The sequence below is a fragment of the Pararge aegeria genome, chromosome 6, assembly GCF_905163445.1.
Source record: "Pararge aegeria chromosome 6, ilParAegt1.1, whole genome shotgun sequence".
NCBI classification, from domain to species: domain Eukaryota; kingdom Metazoa; phylum Arthropoda; class Insecta; order Lepidoptera; family Nymphalidae; genus Pararge; species Pararge aegeria.
Genome location: NC_053185.1, coordinates 11,433,377 through 11,454,220, shown reverse-complemented (window position 1 = coordinate 11,454,220; position 20,844 = coordinate 11,433,377). Strand labels below are relative to the sequence as shown.

Genomic DNA, 20,844 nt, shown 5'->3' with positions numbered 1-20,844 from the left:
TCATTCACGTTAACTAAAAGTCGCAACCTAATTTTATATTGTAATATGTATATGTAATATATATATCATAGCAATTTACAAGGTGGCCGATAAATTAACGTTTAAAAAAATTAGATCTTGGATATTGTGGATTTCAGAATCACCCCTATGACCCATCTATGTACCGCAATTTTTTATAGATTTGGTTTTTGGTTAAAAATTGTCATAGATTTTGAATTTAAGTAAATACTTTTTATTTACCTTCTTACTTCTTACTTTTTAGTTTTAATATTTTTTTAAACTGGAGTTTTTAAACTTAGTTGTACTTGTAATACTTTAATTGATTTCAAAATAATACAGCTGTTGGTGTTGCCAATAACACCGGAGCGGCTGCTTGTTTGGAAAACAGAGGTTTTGGTTTGGTGGGAGGCTTTTGCAATGAAAAGTTACCACCCTACGGATGTTCCGCTATGTTGTATAGAAACAAGTCAGGGGGTATGACTACCATACTCCCTAACGGGTTAGCCCGCTAACATTTTAGACTGCATCATCACTTACCACCAGGTGATTTGAGTCAAGGGCTAACCTGTAGTAAATTAAAAAAAAAACTTAATTAAATTTTTTTTTAATCCATCTAGCTATTTAGTAATTATTCTATTTTTATTTAGTTATTATTCTATCTATTTGGTTATTATTATTTAGGCAAATAGGCAGTGATTATGATACACTGGCAAAAGACTGATAATATTATATCAACCTCTTCCAAAATAAGATTTTTGTAAATAATTTTATCAAGTATCATAAAAAGTACATTATAAACCATTATGTACAACAAGTGAAGCTGGTTACATGTGGGAAGTGAAGTAAAAGAGTATAAATCAAACCAAAATCAAAAAGCACATAATTATCATATTATTTTTAAAATTACTTCAATATTATTACTTCATACTAACTGCTTTGATACTAACTTAAAAAAAACCACTTACCATAAATATGAAGTTATTGTTTTTGAAAACTTTGCACTTCATAAGAGATAAGTTACATTCATCACATTAGTAAAACTTTTTAGCAAAAAAATATGCACTCATCAATTTAAAATCATAATAAACAGCACAAGTATTTACAGTCATTTAGTGTTTACAAAGACATCACACTCAATACGAGTCGCGTTCTAAAAATACACCAAACGATAAAACACTGTGAATGTGTTAAAACATAAAGCAACACTGCGATGACAAGTGGATTGCGAATCAGGATTATCCAGTATCCACTATGATTCTACTGCACTAGGAGAGAACTACTCCATTACTAACTATATCTACCCAACATATAAATCATAGATTAATGCAAAATCAACATTATATCTCGACTAATCCAGTGATTTGAAATAGCTACACTTTCAAACCTGTGAACATTAGCTTAGCAAATACCAAGTAGGTAATTGACGTTATGTTAAAGGTAGATGTTAGCTATGGAAATTAGCTCACTTTAGCACGAGAAAGTTGAAAGTACAATCTTTAAACTCTAGAATTACGTATTCAAGAGAATCACTACAAACAAAAAGGAAAAACAGCACAGCGCACTTGTACTTGCATTTACATTCAACGAGAAACGTGAGCAATGAAAAGCAACGCAAAAATAATATTGCTACTATTCGGCGGGGTTATGCCATATCTTTTTTGACATTTAATAACGCTCAGATATTATCAGATATAAAGACACACAAAACTGTCATATTGACAGACAACGATCATTCTCAACATGACACATTTGCAGAAGTTGTAGATGGCAGTTCTCAAATCTTGCTTGCTTTTCGGTAAATAATCTTACAACGTAGGCCTACTACAATACAACCAATCCCCATCGATCGAAGATACGTAGTGCATGTATATTCATTATATGTTAAAACCACTGGATATTAAGAATTTTTTGTCAGGTTCTCTTGTAATAAACTACAAAATACAGAGCAATCTGTATTCTGAGTAATAAACTAAGTTTATCATCAGATTGTTCTGGATTAGCCAAACATAATCGTTCCTCTAAATTTTTTCATAAAGGTTAATATTAAGCCCCACTGGGCAGTGTTTTGTCACTTTTTAATGTCAGAGCGTGAAAAACTACAGCATAAACCATTGGTTCAATATGTTGCTCTAGAAATAATACATGGAGTAAATTATATGTAGGTTGTCACAAGGTACGATGGTGCTAGTGATGGGTGGCAGTCGATAAGGTTTGTCGAATAAAATCTAAAAATGTTAGGTCCCTTTTGTTGTTTAATTACAGAAAACTGTAAGGATTAATTTCGGAATATCTAAAAATACCGAATCTAAAAATTATTTCTCTGATGTAAATTTAGTGTGGAAAAATTCCTCTGTAGGAGCAGGGTAAAAAATGCAGAATTTTTGGATCAGGTGAACTAAAAATTAGTTAGGAAAAAACTTAACATTATCTTTTTTGCATAGTGTACGTCGGTAGGTATATTGACGGTACGTAAGATGCTTGGTAAGATTTTAACTGGATTTAAGAGTGGTCCAGTTAGGTTTATTAATGTATTTCTTCGATTTGCTTTTCATAACTTCATCCTTATGAAACCTGAATCATTATCGCCATCTCCATTACAACCCATGGCCAGCCCACTTCGGGATATGGGTCTCCTTCAAAAGCTTTTAGGCCATTATTAGTCAATCGCAATTGCGGATTGGTAGACTTGAAATGCCTTTTAAGTCTATGTGGGGAACTCTCAGGCAGGCAGATTTTCTCACAATGTTTTCCTTCACTGTTAAAGCAAGTGATATTTAATTGCTTATTGTTTGCTAGTTTAACGTTTAAACGTGCTGGAGCTGGAGCTAAAACTTAGACCTTCACTACAATCTTAACCCGTGTTAAGTGAAGATGCAGCCTAAGATGATAGCAGGCTAGCCTGTTAGGAGTATGGCAGTTAATACCATAACCCTGTTTCTACGCGATATTGTACCGAAACGCTTAATTGCTTGGTGGTACATATTTGTTGGCATGGTAAGTAGGTATACTTACCTACTAGGCTACTGCCTCAACCTAAGTGCATCACAACAGGCAGGACCACAGAAAATTCGGTCGCCGGGGTTCGAATCCGAAGCCTCTCACTTATAAGACAACTGCGACACGGATGTATTCAAACAAAAATTATCGACTTTCGATGCTTAGTTTTTCATGATGAAGAAGGACTTATCGGTTAATTGAAAACATTGAAAGATCACCAAAAAAATTAATCGAATTAAAACTATCGATATTTTAAACAAACCTACAATCTAATTAAATATTTTTTATTCTGTGCTTGTGAGGAAACTGTGGCACACAGTGTGGCCAGTAAAATCTGAGGTGCGGATGCTTTTATCTGGGTTACCGTCACAGACCAGTAAATAAAATATAAATAGTTATATAGTTACCGTCGCAATTCGTAATTGTCATTGTAATTTGTAAAAGACAGGTTTTTATCAGGAAATAAATACAATATAAAAAATGGGAAAGGGATTTAATAATTATATGAGCAAGAAATTCTTCCATCCAGCCTCCAGAGATAATTTGAAAAGGGTAATTATTGTTACATCTTTATTTTGTTAATGATTTACATTAGTTATGTCTTTAGGCACTAGGTCACAGAACAATATTACTCCAAGGAGAAGTACAACTACATACAAAAATGTGCAGACTATTCGCCGCCACGCCATCTGTTAATGGTTCCACACAACGAAAATTGTGGCGGGAAATTATTGAATTAAATTTTGGAAGTTTGTGAACTGTGATAGCTGAAATAAAAATATTTAAAACACCGTAGAATAATAATTCGGTGTTTTACATATTTTTATTCCAGCCATCGTAGTTTGCAAAATAGTTCTTTTTACCTATTTTTTCGTATGCAGATAGAGTGAAGAAAAAACAACCTTGGGTTAGGTTATATCTTTTATTATTTTTTATTATACATTTTTTAAAATAGTAATTTTTCTTAGTAATGAATTTTTACTAGCTTCTGCCGCATAAGTTCTGTTTTTTAAAATACAAAACCTTTTAATGCATATTGCTAACACACTATTAAGAATATGAGTAGTGTTTTCAACTTTATGAGTCATGCATCCATCTAACCAGCTGAAGGATATTCTGGCCTTTAATTTTATATTTAATGTTTTTTTTAACTCTCCCGTATGTGAATTCATATTCAAAAATTCATTAATGTAAGTTGCACATAACTCAACGCATTGTATGAACTCAGCAGTAACATAGTTCAAGCTAGACTTTCTTTCATTATATTCCTTAAAACTATTAAATATGTGCACTGGTTCTATAGAATTCGATAGCATAATTTCTTTGAAACTAATACATGTATTGTTTTTAAGTTTTTTAAATACAAATCAACATACATAGGCACATGCCTTGTTCTCCGCATTATCCTCTGTGTACTCATTAATGTCAGTAACATCAATATCGTACAACTGATTAGGTGATGACACTGGTACAGGCGTTCTAGTTTTCAAATATGCGGTCATATTAGTTAATAGTGTGTTAGCATCATCTTCACAATTTTTACCATTACATTTATATTTTAAATTATTTACAATGCTGGTTTTCAAACCAGCAATAAATTGTTGCACATTTGGGTTAGGATTGGAACCACAGTGGCCCCATATACAACCAAAGAGATTTTCTAAAGGTTCTTGGTTTAGTCTTCGGGTAGAAATTGCCAGTATTTTTAATTTTTGCAAATTATGCCAAAGCCTTTCTACAGCCCCAATTGTTCGTATCCACCCATTGGCCGAAGGAGGGGTACAACGAGCCCCAATAAATTTAACATTCTTAAAGAATGTTTTTAATTCTGAGAATAGCTCTAAATGTCCACTGTCACTGACTGTCTCATGTCCACAATGAGATTTGATGAAAATTTCTTCCCTCTTTTTAAATCTGGACTTTCAGCATTTAATGCATCAAATATAGAATCTATTTTGCTGATGAGTGTTGCTGTAACTACAGCATCAGGGGAAATGTGATCTGAAAGATACAAAATGAAATAAAATATCAAACTAACCATAATATAATTTTAATAAGCATAAATTGATCTGAACAAAGGAAAAGTAAATTTCTATGCCTGCTTATTTCCTTTAATAAATTGTCGTACAATTTTCGGTTGTTATAAATGTCTGAGTAACTACTGAATATATAAGTTCAAAATCTATAATAATATTACCATGCTAAAGGGTGTGCATTTATGGTTTTTTTTAATTCAAGGTCTTTTGTTATGATATGTAGGACTTGTCCTATTTGTAGCAACTCAAGATACACATTAATATATAAGCAACTTACTTGAAGAAACTTTAGCAAACAATCCTGCAGCAACCGAATGACTTAAAACTTGTGCTGCTTACTTCACTTTCATTTTTTGTTTCCCATTTGGATTAATATGTTGTTCTGTGAGTGCAGGTGCAAATACGAAATTGGGATTTTTATTGTCCACTTTAAAAAAGTCTTGGATATGCTTCCATTTTGCCAGTCCTGAAATCGTAAAACAACATTGTAGTACCTACCAATTTACTTAATTTTCTTATTTACTATTGCAGAATACAATTTAATCATAATATATAAATTTAGATAGTACCTGTTGTTCCATGTATTGAAAAATTTTCTGGACATTCAATATTGTGTTTTAAAAAGTTGTTCCTAAAACACTTGAGGAGATGTGGGGGATTCATAATAGTCACAATTTCATTTCCTTGAAGTTGAAAATAAGGTGTCTCTAGTGTGGACCCTAGGGAATTTATGGCTCTTACATTTACTCCATCCATGTCATACACTGTTGCTACAACTTTTAAATTGTTTAAGTAACATTCTGCCAATACCTAAAATAAAAAAAAATGTGATTAAATAAATATAAAACAGGTATCTGCATAGAACAATACAAAGGAAAGTATCCACAATCTGTTCCTCAGCTTATATCTTTAAAACTACTGGTTTCATCATTAGATCAAGTGATTTAAGAGGTAGGGTTATTATGTATAGGTTTAATATTATTTAAAGTTAATATGTTAAAATATTACAGTAATTGTTCAAGGTATCTTTTAGAAGGTAATTGAAATTTTGCTGATCATACTTCTCACCCCTACTTCTACTGTATATGGAATAACTACAAAGTTTAGTAAAAGGAGTAGTTATAAAATATTAGTGTTTATCTACGCACCTCTTTAATAATTGCTTGAAGTCTATCAGCTGTTACCGAATCTCCTGAGAAATAGGCTTTGTAAAAAAAAGCACACCAAATGCAGGTTTTAAATTTTCATTCAATTTTTCTAAGTACTCACTCTTTGAGAGAGAGTCTAATAGTGATTTTCTACTTGCTGCAGAATTTTTATCTTTTTTTAACCTCTTCTTCAGTCTGTATATTTTATTAATATACTTCTTGCATCTTTTAAAATGTTTGTTAATTTTTGTGTTCTTCAAATTGACAGGTTGAGTCACAAAAGTAATCTGGAATACAGAAATATCCATTTAATTTATATTACAGTTTGTATATTTTACTTTGTTTAGCAATTACATATCACTTGCGTTGATGGTGAAGAGTAACATTGTGAAGGAACCCATGTGGGTTCCTTCACAACTCATCATCATGCATGCAACTTTCAGGCATGTGCCTGAAAGTTGCATGCATGATGATGTTAGTGAAGATTATGAAAAAATATTGTTATGAAGCATAACAGAACATCCAAACTAATAATAATAAAAATACAAATACAGGGTTATTTGATTGTTACACTTTCACACACTGTTCAAGTGATCATCATGAAAATTTTGAATGCAAATTGTCACAAATGAAGAAAACAAGATTTCTTCCAGTAGAAAAAAAACCTGAATTTTATTTACATTTATCTATTTGAATGTGAGTGAAGCTGCGGGCAAAACTATTCATAGTAATGCAATCACTAACCTGTCTGCCCAGCATGGTGATTATATACATACCCTTCCCTCTTGAGGGCTTTAGTCCAGCAGTGTACTGTTTTAGTCTATAGATGATGCATGATACTTACGTCCAATTGCTGTGAGGTGATTGTGTGTGTTTTAGAGGCGAGTTAGGCAGATATTGTGTAAAAGATTGCAAAGACACTGAAGTTGTCTGAAATAAAAAATGCAGATAAAATTACAACCCTTTTTTAAAGGAAAATTTATAAAATTAACAAAAAAGTGTTAAATATCATACTGCTGAATCTTCCATTTGTGACAATTCAGCTAATAACGGTGGGAACAACAAATTTGGAACATCATTAGGATTTAACCTTTTTATCGTCTCATTTGTGAAGGCACTGCGATCAAAATGCTTACTACACAATAACTTATGGCTCTTGTGCAAGTCTTTGCAACTCCACTTCAGCAATATTTTCAAAACAATATTCAGCCCAAAGCCGAACCGTGAAACAAAATAACAACACTAGTAAGTAATATAGCAAAACCACTTTAGAAGTTAAAGAAATTAATGGTGTTTTTAGGAAATATTTTAGTCATTTAATAAAACGGCGAAGTGATAATTACATAAACTATATTATCTACCTTGCTAAATTAGATGCCTTTCCAGCTCTCGGGAAAGAATGAAAAGTAAGTGTAGGGTCTTGCGCAGCAGATACACCACACTTCACACACTTTCTATATTTATCTGCCATGTTTAACAACAATAGAATAGAGTCCTTTCTCACAATAATAAATGAGTCCTGTCTCACAATAAAATCAGTCCGTCGTCTTGATCTATTAGGCTCAATCGCACTGCTGCGAGTTTCCTCAAGCAAACAGGGAGAGAAAAGTAGAATCACTTCGGAACAGAAAAACTTTTTACAAAGAAAATATGAAAAATTGGCGTTCGCTCCAAACGAAAACTTTTCATGAAAACTTGTGAACATAATATCCGGTTCCGACATTCACTTGTTTTATTGCCACTACTCTAAATTCCAGTACCGATTATCAGTGCTGGCAATACGAGAAAACATCGATTGAAATTGATTATGTAAAAAAGATTTTCAACTATTTTAAACAAATTAACACATGACGTTTATCAAACTATAGTTTTGAGTAGTAAAATTTTGAAATATGATTGTTTTACTATTATTTTTAACAAAAATATATTCACTGAAGTCGATAATGATGATTAATGAAATCGATTATTAAATTTCCATCGACTTTTTTTCTAATGGTAGCACCACTGTTTTTTTTCTCTTTTCCTCTTGAATATCTACCATTTCATTCTAAATGTTTCCACATACAGTCTGTCATAGCTTCATAGAAAGTTGTTACCCCCTGCACTAGGTACTCTTCAATCAATCTCCTACTTATTTAACTAGCGTAAACAGAGAGGTATTTGTTAAAGCAAATAAATTAAATTTTTCATTGCGAAATTTATCATTTCGTTGACTGGCTTACTCTGGAAAAGTAAGCCAGTCAACGAAATGATAAATTTCGAAGGACTGGAAAAAGTAGAAAAATATCTCATGGGAAAACATCAGTCTAATTATTCATCTATCAGCCATGTCAAATACGCCACTATGAGGTTGGCATAGCATGTCTCCAACTTAAAGACAGGTTGGAGTCCATTTGGCATATTTTTCCAGCCTGCCTGACTGATGTCAGCCTCGGAATGTTTTCGTTCGTGGAATAGCTGCTTAATTATCAGTTCTAAATGTAGCCTCTTCACAATACTCCTTCTAGAGTAGATTTAGTAGCTGTGAGATTTTTCGACAATACTAATGTATATATAATTTTTAGGTATGGATGGCTGAACAGAAAACTGATGCATATAAAAAGAAGCAGGAATAACTGAGAGTGCAGTTTGAAAAGGAGCAGGAACTGCATGAAAACAAGTAAGAGTTCTTTATTATAATGTAACATAACAGTTTGGTTTGTCAGAGCCCTATTTATATTGGAATAAGAAACTAACCGACCAACTGTAGCAACAAGTCTATGTATACATGTATTCATAATTATAATGGTTTAAATTATTATATTGTATAATAAAGAGATATTAGACCTTAGTTATAACTATTCTACCTTTTCAGAGCCCTACTAAGCAAAGATAGTAAAGATGAGCCAGAATATAAATTTGAATGGCAAAGAAAGTACAATGCTCCCAGAGAGAGCTATTGTAAAGGAGACAATGAAATCAGCCTTTTGGAATTTTGGTTAGAAATGTTAGATGCATTAAATGCCACAAATGGGATGTGACCCCATACAGGTATATTTTTTATTCAATTACATTGTATTTGAGATTTTATTGCCAGTTCTAGTCTGCATTCATTTGTTTTCCTATGTTAAAAATTGCACCACAAACAGTTGATCAAACTTTGTTATTTATTATCACTAATATTACATAAACAATCATTTCAGATAAAGAATGTTCTATGTACTCTCTATCAATGAGTGAAGCAAGAGCTTTACAGGCATCTGCATCTACACCGGAGGATGAGGAAGAAAAGCCTGATGTTCCTACCTTGATGCAACATATGAGAGACTCAGGACTTGTAATGAAGCCTGGGGCTATGCCTCTTGCTGCCAGCAAAATTGTTGACAATGATACATCACTCACTGAAACGGACCTAATCAGTCAGCTAACAAAGAAGCAGAAAAAAAATTACTCAAGTAAATATTGACTTCATTGGCTATAATATTGATGTCTTGACCTTTTTGTGTGCAGAATATATTTATAAACCCTGTCTACACATTAAATGAAAAAAGTATTACTTTTAAAGTCAATTTCCACCTTAGTAAAGGCTAAGGTTCAAGTTAAAGGTTCAATAGTTTTCAATACAATTACACATAACCACAAGTCTGTCTGGTAATACACAATATCACAGACACACTGGTGCCATTTCTGCACTTAATTGTCTAGTAAATAATACAGTGCTAACCTTTTCGACAGTAACTATTGGAAAAAGGGTAGCAGTACTTTTATACCTTTATGAAAATTATTAGATACTAAATGTGCCCTGCGGCTTTGCCCATGTAAATAACGGGAGGCAGCGTAATGTTACATAGTCTACACCAATCTCAATGAATGAGATACAAAATGTTTTTCCGATCATAGTGGAAGTGCCAAATATACAAACTTATGATATGAAGTACAGATAGTATGTCAAAATATTTAAACAAACGAGACCAATAATATTATTGGTCCAGTTTGTTTAAATATTTTGACACATATATATGTGTTCTTGCTCTGGGAGCTGTAGTCCGATTGAAGAAGATTGTAGGTTGCAAATAGTGGGTACTATTTGAAACCTTCTAAAGCTTTTAGGCCATTATTAGTCAATCGCAATTGCGGATTGGTAGACTTGAAATGCCTTTTAAGTCTATGTGGGGAACTTTCAGGCAGGCAGATTTTCTCACGAACTTTCTCACTTGCTTTAACAGTGAAGGAAAACCCTTCACTGTTAAAGCAAGTGATATTTAATTGCTTATTGTTTGCTAGTTTAACGTTTAAACGTGCTGGAGCTGGAGCTCAAACTCAGACCTTCACTACAATCTTAACCCGTGTTCTTCAATCACGAACATTAGTAATCCTTAAAGAAAGAATCGAAATCGCATTGTTAGTTGATTCATATGCTAAATTATAACCAATAAAATTTCTAACATTTTCCATTTAATCCAGTACGAGCGAAGTTATCTGCGAGTCGTCTTTCGGACATTTCTCATTGAGGAAACCACACGAGGGTTCCGCTTCTGGTTTCACCCCATCGGGCCAGTCGATTGGGACGTGAGGATTCAACTTATATTCCTGGGATAAAAAATTAAATAGTTCAAACAAACTAAAAAACATGCTTGGTATAAAAAACTAAACTAATTTCTTTCTTTTAGTTTATTCATAATAGCGATTTTTTTTAGTTTTTCATGATCTATTATTTTTATTAGAGCAAAATTAATCGGTAACCAATCCACCATTAAAGAGATAAAATATAGATAAAATTTTATTCAGTGTGCCCGTCTCTCAATACAATATAACATACAATCATACAAAAATACAGGTGAAGCTAATAAAAAGCGTGTAAAAACCAGTAATTATATTCAAAAATAACTATATTGTTAAAAATTTTAGGTATTTACCTAAATGCCAACTAACTTAAAATGCATACATTGCATTTGTGCTATGCCATGCTAATCGCTATGAAGCGATAAGGCCGCCAAATGGTATACGCTGATTTTTTATCATTTTGTTTAATGTACTTTTTGTGGTGTGCAAGTATATTTATTCATTCACTCATACGGGCATTCAACTCATCTGAAAACTTATATCTATATGTAAATATTACCCAAAATTCATATAAAATATCGTCGCTAAGCTAACACACCCCGCAAGTGATATTACCAAAGATTTGTGGTTACAATGTTATGCTAAAATCAAATAGGTACCTTTTAAACCCCTTTTAGACCGGTTTATCATGCGATTTTTTTGTATAATTAATTGGAGATCTACATAATAATATAAAACCATCATTTGTAATTTTGCGTGAAAATAAACTCATCGTAGTCGATCCTAGCGAAATTGTTAGTGCAAATTCGCAAATCCTTTATGTCCTGCCCACACAATATCGACTGAACATCAACTCGACGCAAATTTAAACATAGAATTGTAAGCTTCATATCATCTGTACTAAATATAATAATAATAGCTGAAAATTTTGTTCGAATGCGCTAATGTATGCGTTTTTTATTTTCTTTTATAATATGATAGCCCAATTATCGAGGAAGTTTGTACTTGAGGCTATATAATACCATCAAGTAACGACCCTTAGAAGCCGAGCAAGCGAAGTAATAGTGCAGGCAGGAAGCCGTTACATAGCGTATAATAGAATGTAAGTTTTTGTTGGGAACAATTACTTATCCTAATTACTTATTGTATAACGCAGTGAAACGAAAAGTTTGACAGAAGTCTAGGCTAGCAGAGTCAAAAAAAGGAAAAAAAGGGAGTCCGTTTCTACACAGTACGGCAGCCGTTGCGGAGGACTGCACTAAGCTTCGGAACCGTGCTCTAGAAGTTTGGGGTTGTTACCCATGACGCGGCGCGCGGAGGTCGATGACCCATACTTTAAGAAACTTGAAAGAAAGCTCACATTTCAATATTTTTAACCTAAGTCGAGTCGGAGTTACTGGATTTGGTACGCGAACGTCATTATTTAAATTATTACAAACAATTAATGCAAACTTACAGGAAATTCTTTGCCACTCTGTTGGAAGTGTCCAACGGCGACCATACTAGCGTTGCACTTAATATCTTCAATGGTGTAGTTCTTGAAAGCAAGCACAGAGAAATTACCCTCGGAGTCGGCTCGCTCATCCAGACGGATAGACATCCCCGCCACACCTAATCCATAACATCACATGCTGAGTAGGTCGTAGGAACAAAACTTATGAATTTTTTAGCAAACTACATTAATTTATAATCGATAAAGCTCAAGTAACTCAAGTTAAAGAAATAAGAAGATATTTCTTGAACTCATAACTTCATAAGCGCGTTCAAAGATTTTTAGTAGGAGGAAAAACATATAGGTTCCCCTCATTGATGACATTCACACGCTCGTGACGTATTACGCAAGACTAGCGACTCGTTGTATAGCAGCCTGTTTAAATGTATACGCGTCATATATGCATTTACATTGACTGCAGGGTTAGCACGGGCGGGAGATATAAATTATACCCCCCGATTATATCCCCTGACAAGGGATATAATTAACGTGCACACCTGCTAAATCACTGGAACATGGAATAGGAGGAGTTTACCCCCGTTTATTAATACACATATATTATTTGGATATTATTTCCACTTGTGCGGCAGTGCTCTGAGAGTTGATAAAGCTGTGGGAGAAGATAAATTTATATCCTTTCCCCGGGGATATAATTGTTTCCTGCCCATGCTAGCCGTGCTGTATCATATTTTACGTCACCGAGTGTTTTGAATTTTCACTTATGTCGGCAGTCTTTATGACTCCTCCGGTATTTTTTTCCAATATGTTCTTTTTTAATGTTTATAAAATACTTCACATTAAATATTAATAAATAAGTTGTTTACTTATTAAGACAAGATTTTTTTTTCTATTTTCTACTGTTACCTCAAAACTGTGATTTTGGGTTGTTAAAATACAAATTTGTTGAAAACCACAATGCATTGGTACAGCATCTGTTACTACAGATGTTCATGATCTTCGGTAATCACTTAGCATCAGGTGATCCACTTGCTTGTTCACACGGTTTTGATATACCAAAAAAACATTTGATTAAGAATATAACTTACTTTTAAAAGGAGTAATATGTATCATTTTCGAGACAATTAGAGTTCCATTAGAGGCGATGCTCATTAGTTTCTTGTAGTCGAGAGTTTCGTTCTTGTAGGTCGTCTCCTCTTCTATAAGCTTGTGTAGTGCAGTCGCATACAGTTTGACAGAGTCATACAAATACGCTGCATAGATTGAAACAAACTGAAAATTTACATATATTATTGTATTATTTTTATTTATTAAGAGCACTAACAACATGCATATCACACGTTTACAATTTTCTTCAAATGCTATATTATTTTAAATAAACTATAATAGTGATTTATTTAAATCGTTATCAATTATTTTTAATGATATTAATTCCGAGAGTGAAGGTAGTTTAACGTTGAGGGATCCGCGCTAATGGGTACCATATCAACCGATTAGTCAAGGACCGACCTCGCTGGCACAGTTGTGAGCGCTGTGGTTTTAAGTTAGAGGTCCCGGGTTCGATTCCGTCGAGGGCATTTTCTCTTCGGCCGTGCCTTGTTACAACCGTACCGACCAACACTAAGTTATTTAGCGTTCCGATTCGAATAGAAACCTTTAAGGTATATGTTTTTATAAAACTTCTATCCCCACTAACAGGTAAGCCCATTAACATTTTAGGCTGCATCATCGCTTACCAACAGGTGAGATTACAGTCATGGGCTTACTTACTACCATTGTATATAGTTTTTTTTTTAATTAAAGTGCATAAGACAAACTTTGACATATTAAAATTCTGAATGTGTAGTGGAATTAAAATAAAACCTTATTGAAGCTCTTTTCTAATAGCGCGGGGGGCACCGGGAACTCAAACGGCTTCATGCTGTTGTAGTCACGTACGCGGCCCGTGAACACCTCGTAGCTGCCTTCTGGCTCCGACGACACGACCACCAGCAGCGACTGAGCGCGCTTCTTGAACGGCATCTCCCAGTTAGTCTTCGGGCATACCAGCGTCGTACCGCGATCCTCCGTTTCTAATTTAAACAAGGTAGAAATTCAAGAAAAAAAAACCTGTGCAGAAGTGATACTTCTGAAAAACAGTCTACAAGAGATTGAGATGGATATATACTACCAGAAGTATTAGGATACATTTAAGGTTTATTATTTTTTACCGCACTTAAAAATTATTAAATAATCTATGCTTGGTAAAAAAAACATAACTACTTACTAGCTGTGCCCTGGTGTTTCACCCGCGTCAACTACGGATCGCAGCATAGTGCTACATTGTCTACAATTTCCTCAATATAGCCTACCAAGCGCAGATTTTGTCACAAACTGTTAATCCAGAGTATCAGCTATAAATTTACCAAATTGCACACAAATCAGTAGTTTTTGCGTGATGTGCGCGAACCTAAAGACATGCAGATAAACAGACAGACAGACAAACAGGCAATCAGACTCCTAATTACTGATTTGATGTCATAGAGATACTCCCAACATTGCTATCTCCATGGCCCGATGAGATCTTATTCCGACCATAGTAAGCGACCACGTTTCAGATCCGTAAGTCATCACTGGCAACACGCACTGTTCAGTGCCTGAAGACCAAAGTCTTAGAACCGTGCGTGATCCGAATATATATTAAGTTTATTCGGTTTGCTCGAAAATTTCGGTGGTTATATGTTAAATGTAATTTGTAATTTGTAATTATAGAATAGAATAGTGAAGCAACAAATAAGTGTAACCAATCCTACAAAAGAGTTATTTACCCAGGTAAAACATACCTATTATCGTCACCACACCAGTTTTTTCTCAAATTTAAAATTGTAAAACAACAAGTTTTGCAGTCTGCTTTAGTTTCTATGTCAATAACTGGGCAATTGTGACTTAATTATTGGCTATTCATGATTCAGTGATGTCTGGTTATATTGGTAGGATCATATTCTGCAAAAGCGGTTATTTAATCCATTACCTTTATGAATATTGGTGTTTAAGCTCTATTTGAATAAAGCTGCATTTCAGCAATGAAAGTATGTAAATTAAATATTTGTTACCGATTCTCTTAAATAGTTAGCGTTTTAGAAATAATTGTAGTTTATATAGGTTATAACGATTTGGCTGACATGTAGGTAAAGTCCTTAAAAAAAAACATACAAAAAAATAGTTTTTGTTTTATTATAAAATTATACTCACTAATTAAATATTTCAGTGATTCTTTAGGGGCATATGTCATCATGTCCACGAAGATAACCATATATTCCCCTTTTGCAAACAATTGCAACGACTCCATGGCTGTCATCATATCTATTAAGCCAGCAGTTGAACCCAAAAAGACGTATACTGAAAAAAGGAAAAAATACAATGATTTCTTAACGCAATAATATTTCGTTCGATCGAAAATGTTATTCGCCAACAAGACCAACCCAGCTATATTAGCTATCAAGAAATGGGAAATTTTTACTTTACTAATTAATAATTCACCACACAATTCACATTTTTAAGAACATATCTTCAAATAAATAAAAAAATTTAGGCGCAATTATTATAAGAAAAATTAATAAAGGAGCCTCAAAATACAGTGACTAAATTACACAATTTTTTAAAAATATTTTAAACTGATTCGGACGTATTTGAATAACAAGGCACTGATTAAACTAATACATTTTTTTATTTGCACATTTCCACCTCACATTTTCAATGTAAGGTTAAAAAGGCACGACAAATTCACCACAGCCTTCTGAATTCTGAACGCACAATTTCCTTTTTAATGTGTTATTATAAAAAAATATTTTGTATTAAATTGTTATAGTTACTGCAGAAAATAATAATATAAACTTACTTCTGGTTCTATTTTTGGTCTCCTGTATAAATTGATACCAAAACCCAGGCGCACAACATGTCATTTTCTCTTCGCAGCACTTGAACCCGTCGATGACTGGCCGCTGATGATTCACCGTTAAATTATTCTTCTTTGCGTGGTTTTCGAGCGTCAGTGCTACCGTCACCCAAGACTCCTCGTAAACTATTGAAAACTTATTCCATCTGTAGTACCTCAGAAGCGCTATTACAGATTTCGTTGCCTGTAATTTGAATTAATATATAAAAATTCAGCTTCGGTATGCTTGTATTCACGAAATTATAAAAAATATACATGTATTTTTATTTATCGTTGCATTATAAGAGTTTTTATATGTGTAAAATATAAATACAAAGTGTAAATGAAAACCGAAATATTACTTAACATGCTTTAGAGGTACATTATTTACTGTCTCTGAGACTTATCTGTGCAACCGAATGCAGATACAGCCCAAACATCACATGCAAAATTAAAATAAAATAAATGACGAGAGTCACTTTATTAGGCATGAGTCGCGTAGCGTAGGTACTTAGCGCGTTTCGGATTTGAATATGTTTTGAATTATTTTGTATGGAAAAATAAATACGCTTCTTTTGGAATATTAAATGTCTTTACAGGGTGATTCCTTATGAAATATAATTATGCACCGTTCAACAATATTTCGCAATTCGGTTACACTTTGTATAATAGTTGCTCACTTGTGTGTCAGGTGGCTCCAATCTCGCAAAGTTTGATAACATGGAGGTTTGGTAATCAGAACATTTCTGAAACAAAAGTAAAAACGTATTGTTTAGCGCTATATCCATATTCGTAAGCGCGAAAGTACGTAGAATTGTTATTAGAGTAGAGTAGAGAAGCGGTGGCCGGTGTCGGTATAGTCCCACCTTAACTTCGTTTCTCTGAACCGAAAAACATAATTTTAATGTAATAAGTTTCTTTGCCACACGTACACTGTTTTTTTTCAGCCGCGAAGTTTGGCTTGTAGGAAATGCATTTTTAAGAACATATGTTCAAATAAATAAAAAAATTTAGGCGCAATTATTATAAGAAAAATTAATAAAGGAGCCTCAAAATACAGTGACTAAATTACACAATTTTTTAAAAATATTTTAAACTGATTCGGACGTATTTGAATAACAAGGCACTGATTAAACTAATACATTTTTTTATTTGCACATTTCCACCTCACATTTTCAATGTAAGGTTAAAAAGGCACGACAAATTCACCACAGCCTTCTGAATTCTGAACGCACTTCGCCCGCCATTTGTAAGTCGTATTAAGATTGTGCAATAAAGTAAAAAAAAACAACACCGACAATTTCTACAAAGAGCCGAAATTGAAACTGTTACAAATGCGCAAGACCGAATTAGAAGCGACGACGCACAGGGTCCGAGTCATCCTGCATTTAATATAAATTCAAGCTTCACATTTAGCCAAGTAATTCAAGTTAACGTTTGGCCAAGCCTTAATAATACCCTAAAAAAATCAACTGAATTTCTTAGGGTCATTAAAACTTCAACTTTGGCCAGAAATCCCCCTACATTAAGAAGGGGTTAAGAGATTCAATAAGGGGTTCAGAGATCCGTGCTCTGTAGTGGGCCGGTAATGGGTTGATATGATGATGATGATGATGATGATTTTTTTATAAATAGTTTAGTGTAGACATTGGAAAGATTAACTGGTCAAGGATTATAATACGAACTTACGTATGAGATCATGGGCAGGTTCCTGGACATGGCAACGATAGCCTCGGTGTGACAGCGCCCCTCCGGGCCGAAGAAGGCAACGACGCCGGAGCAGGTCATGTCAGTGAGCATCCTTATCGCAGTCACCGTATCACACCGCGTGTCATTCCACTTAAGCAATAACTTTACATCGGGCAAGAGTTTTGTGCTATTATTCACCTGAAAAAAATCCCGAATAAAGCTGAAATTTGGAATGGGGATAAATTATACCGTGCAGTAAAACTATTTAAAGAAAAAAACCATAGTTATCGCGGGATTTGAGAAAAACTGAATTTCACGTCTATGAGCAATGGATATTTGCTGACAAACTATAGATTTTGTCAGCAAACTCCCTCGAAATGTTAATTATACTAGGTACACCGCGGGTCACGCGGAGAGCAGCTTAGTGTAAAAGTGGAAGTGTAAAAACACACAGGTTCCTTACCACTGGATTTAAAAGAAGAAATAACTATTGTGACCTTGACTAGCCCAACAGCTTAATCAATCTTGACGAAATGATACTCTCATGTTAGTACATGCGAGACATCAAACACACAGTTTAAGTTAATCAATTAACCAGAACAGCATTGTCCAACAACCAATACCTACATCCTCAAGGGCCATAGACAGAGCGCCTGAGATGGCTAGCCCCTGTCTATCTCGGCGCTCGCCCGTTATAGAAGGCAGATAGCCGATGGTAATGTTGAATTTCTTGTCGAGTTCGGCGGCGGAAGGCCTGGCCAGTAAGCCCAGCGCCGCGAGTAAGATCACCCGCGCGCCGTACCACATGCCGTCGCCTTCACCGCGGCTCTGACACCTGGGCAAACGAAATATACTAATTAGACTTTCATCCCAGAATATGATATACAAAAATCTTATCTTATATCTCTATAAAAAAATTATCAAAAAGTAAAAATCTGTAAAATATACCCAATAAATAAAACATTAAGTTTCTCTACACACAAAGGGCTTTACATTCAACAGTGGGGTTGTGCATGCAGCTCTGGCCTCAATATTCTAAAAAGCTAGCAAAACTTAACCTACCATTCAATGTCTAACATGCCATACATAGTATATGACTAACAAGGAACTTTACTCATAACAAACTATATCTACCCAACATATAAATCATAGATTAATGCAAAATCAACATTATATCTCGACTAATCCAGTGATTTGAAATAGCTACACTTTCAAACCTGTGAACATTAGCTTAGCAAATACCAAGTAGGTAATTGACGTTATGTTAAAGGTAGATGTTAGCTATGGAAATTAGCTCACTTTAGCACGAGAAAGTTGAAAGTACAATCTTTAAACTCTAGAATTACGTATTCAAGAGAATCACTACAAACAAAAAGGAAAAACAGCACAGCGCACTTGTACTTGCATTTACATTCAACGAGAAACGTGAGCAATGAAAAGCAACGCAAAAATAATATTGCTACTATTCGGCGGGGTTATGCCATATCTTTTTTGACATTTAATAACGCTCAGATATTATCAGATATAAAGACACACAAAACTGTCATATTGACAGACAACGATCATTCTCAACATGACACATTTGCAGAAGTTGTAGATGGCAGTTCTCAAATCTTGCTTGCTTTTCGGTAAATAATCTTACAACGTAGGCCTACTACAATACAACCAATCCCCATCGATCGAAGATACGTAGTGCATGTATATTCATTATATGTTAAAACCACTGGATATTAAGAATTTTTTGTCAGGTTCTCTTGTAATAAACTACAAAATACAGAGCAATCTGTATTCTGAGTAATAAACTAAGTTTATCATCAGATTGTTCTGGATTAGCCAAACATAATCGTTCCTCTAAATTTTTTCATAAAGGTTAATATTAAGCCCCATTGGGCAGTGTTTTGTCACTTTTTAATGTCAGAGCGTGAAAAACTACAGCATAAACCATTGGTTCAATATGTTGCTCTAGAAATAATACATGGAGTCAGGACGAAAATAGCGATAAAGTGCATAATATTGTACTCTTTTTACTTATGGCCCTGATAGACTCTCAAAAAGAGAGAATAGTAGTTTTCTTACTAAATTATATGTAGGTTGTCACAAGGTACGATGGTGCTAGTGATGGGTGGCAGTCGATAAGGTTTGTCGAATAAAATCTAAAAATGGTAGGTCCCTTTTGTTGTTTAATTACAGAAAACTGTAAGGATTAATTTCGGAATATCTAAAAATACCGAATCTAAAAATTATTTCTCTGATGTAAATTTAGTGTGGAAAAATTCCTCTGTAGGAGCAGGGTAAAAAATGCAGAATTTTTGGATCAGGTGAACTAAAAATTAGTTAGGAAAAAACTTAACATTATCTTTTTTGCATAGTGTACGTCGGTAGGTATATTGACGGTACGTAAGATGCTTGGTAAGATTTTAACTGAATTTAAGAGTGGTCCAGTTAGGTTTATTAATGTATTTCTTCGATTTGCTTTTCATAACTTCATCCTTATGAAACCTGAATCATTATCGCCATCTCCATTACAACCCATTCACTGTTAAAGCAAGTGATATTTAATTGCTTATTGTTTGCTAGTTTAACGTTTAAACGTGCTGGAGCTGGAGCTCAAACTCAGACCTTCACTACAATCTTAACCCGTGTTAAGTGAAGATGCAGCCTAAGATGATAGCAGGCTAGCCTGTTAGGAGTATGGCAGTTAATACCATAACCCTGTTTCTACGCGATATTGTACCGAAACGCTTAATTGCTTGTAGGTAAGTAGGTATACTTACCTACTAGGCTACTGCCTCAACCTAAGTGCATCACACCAGGCAGGACCACAGAAAATTCGGTCGCCGGGGTTCGAATCCGAAGCCTCTCACTTATAAGACAACTGCGACACGGATGTCTTCAAACAAAAATTATCGACTTTCGATGCTTAGTTTTTCATGATGAAGAAGGACTTATCGATTAATTGAAAACATTGAAAGATCACCAAAAAAATTAATCGAATTAAAACTATCGATATTTTAAACAAACCTACAATCTAATTAAATATTTTTTATTCTGTGCTTGTGAGGAAACTGT

The 20,844-nt window shown here is 34.1% G+C and overlaps 2 protein-coding genes and 1 pseudogene across 17 annotated transcripts in view; 1 reads left to right on the top strand and 2 right to left on the bottom strand.

Moving 5' to 3' along the window:
• Positions 1–1,642, bottom strand: part of LOC120624231 (receptor-type guanylate cyclase Gyc76C-like) — a 35,329-nt gene extending 33,687 nt beyond the window's left edge. For 2 of the 10 annotated variants that reach the window (XM_039890659.1, XM_039890666.1), the window contains exon 1: positions 966–1,642. The gene's annotated coding sequence lies outside the window, so the exon portion shown is untranslated. The remainder of the gene's footprint in view (positions 1–965) is intronic. The other 8 variants (XM_039890656.1, XM_039890661.1, XM_039890660.1 and 5 more) reach the window with 8 other exon arrangements.
• A 1,754-nt stretch (positions 1,643–3,396) lies between these two features.
• LOC120624234 lies at positions 3,397–9,607 on the top strand (annotated as a pseudogene).
• Positions 3,967–19,250, bottom strand: LOC120624233 (receptor-type guanylate cyclase Gyc76C-like). Of its 7 annotated transcripts, XR_005658755.1 has the most exons (15): positions 18,838–19,250; positions 18,403–18,610; positions 17,776–17,973; positions 16,767–16,832; positions 16,051–16,291; positions 15,405–15,551; positions 14,037–14,245; positions 13,262–13,445; positions 12,180–12,334; positions 10,607–10,750; positions 7,026–7,111; positions 6,182–6,468; positions 5,603–5,843; positions 5,311–5,499; positions 3,967–4,998 (listed from the first exon to the last, which is right to left on the bottom strand). XR_005658755.1 is itself a non-coding variant. In XM_039890667.1 (10 exons), exons 1-10 carry the CDS (start codon positions 18,861–18,863, stop codon positions 10,616–10,618), a joined length of 1,569 nt encoding a protein of 522 aa, XP_039746601.1. In that variant the 5' UTR covers positions 18,864–19,250; the 3' UTR covers positions 8,809–10,615. The 7 variants fall into 7 exon arrangements, 4 of the variants coding, with proteins under 4 accessions (XP_039746601.1, XP_039746604.1, XP_039746603.1 ...); XR_005658754.1 differs by having other exon boundaries at positions 6,182–7,111; XR_005658756.1 differs by lacking the exon at positions 7,026–7,111.
• Between the last annotated feature and the right edge of the window lie 1,594 nt (positions 19,251–20,844).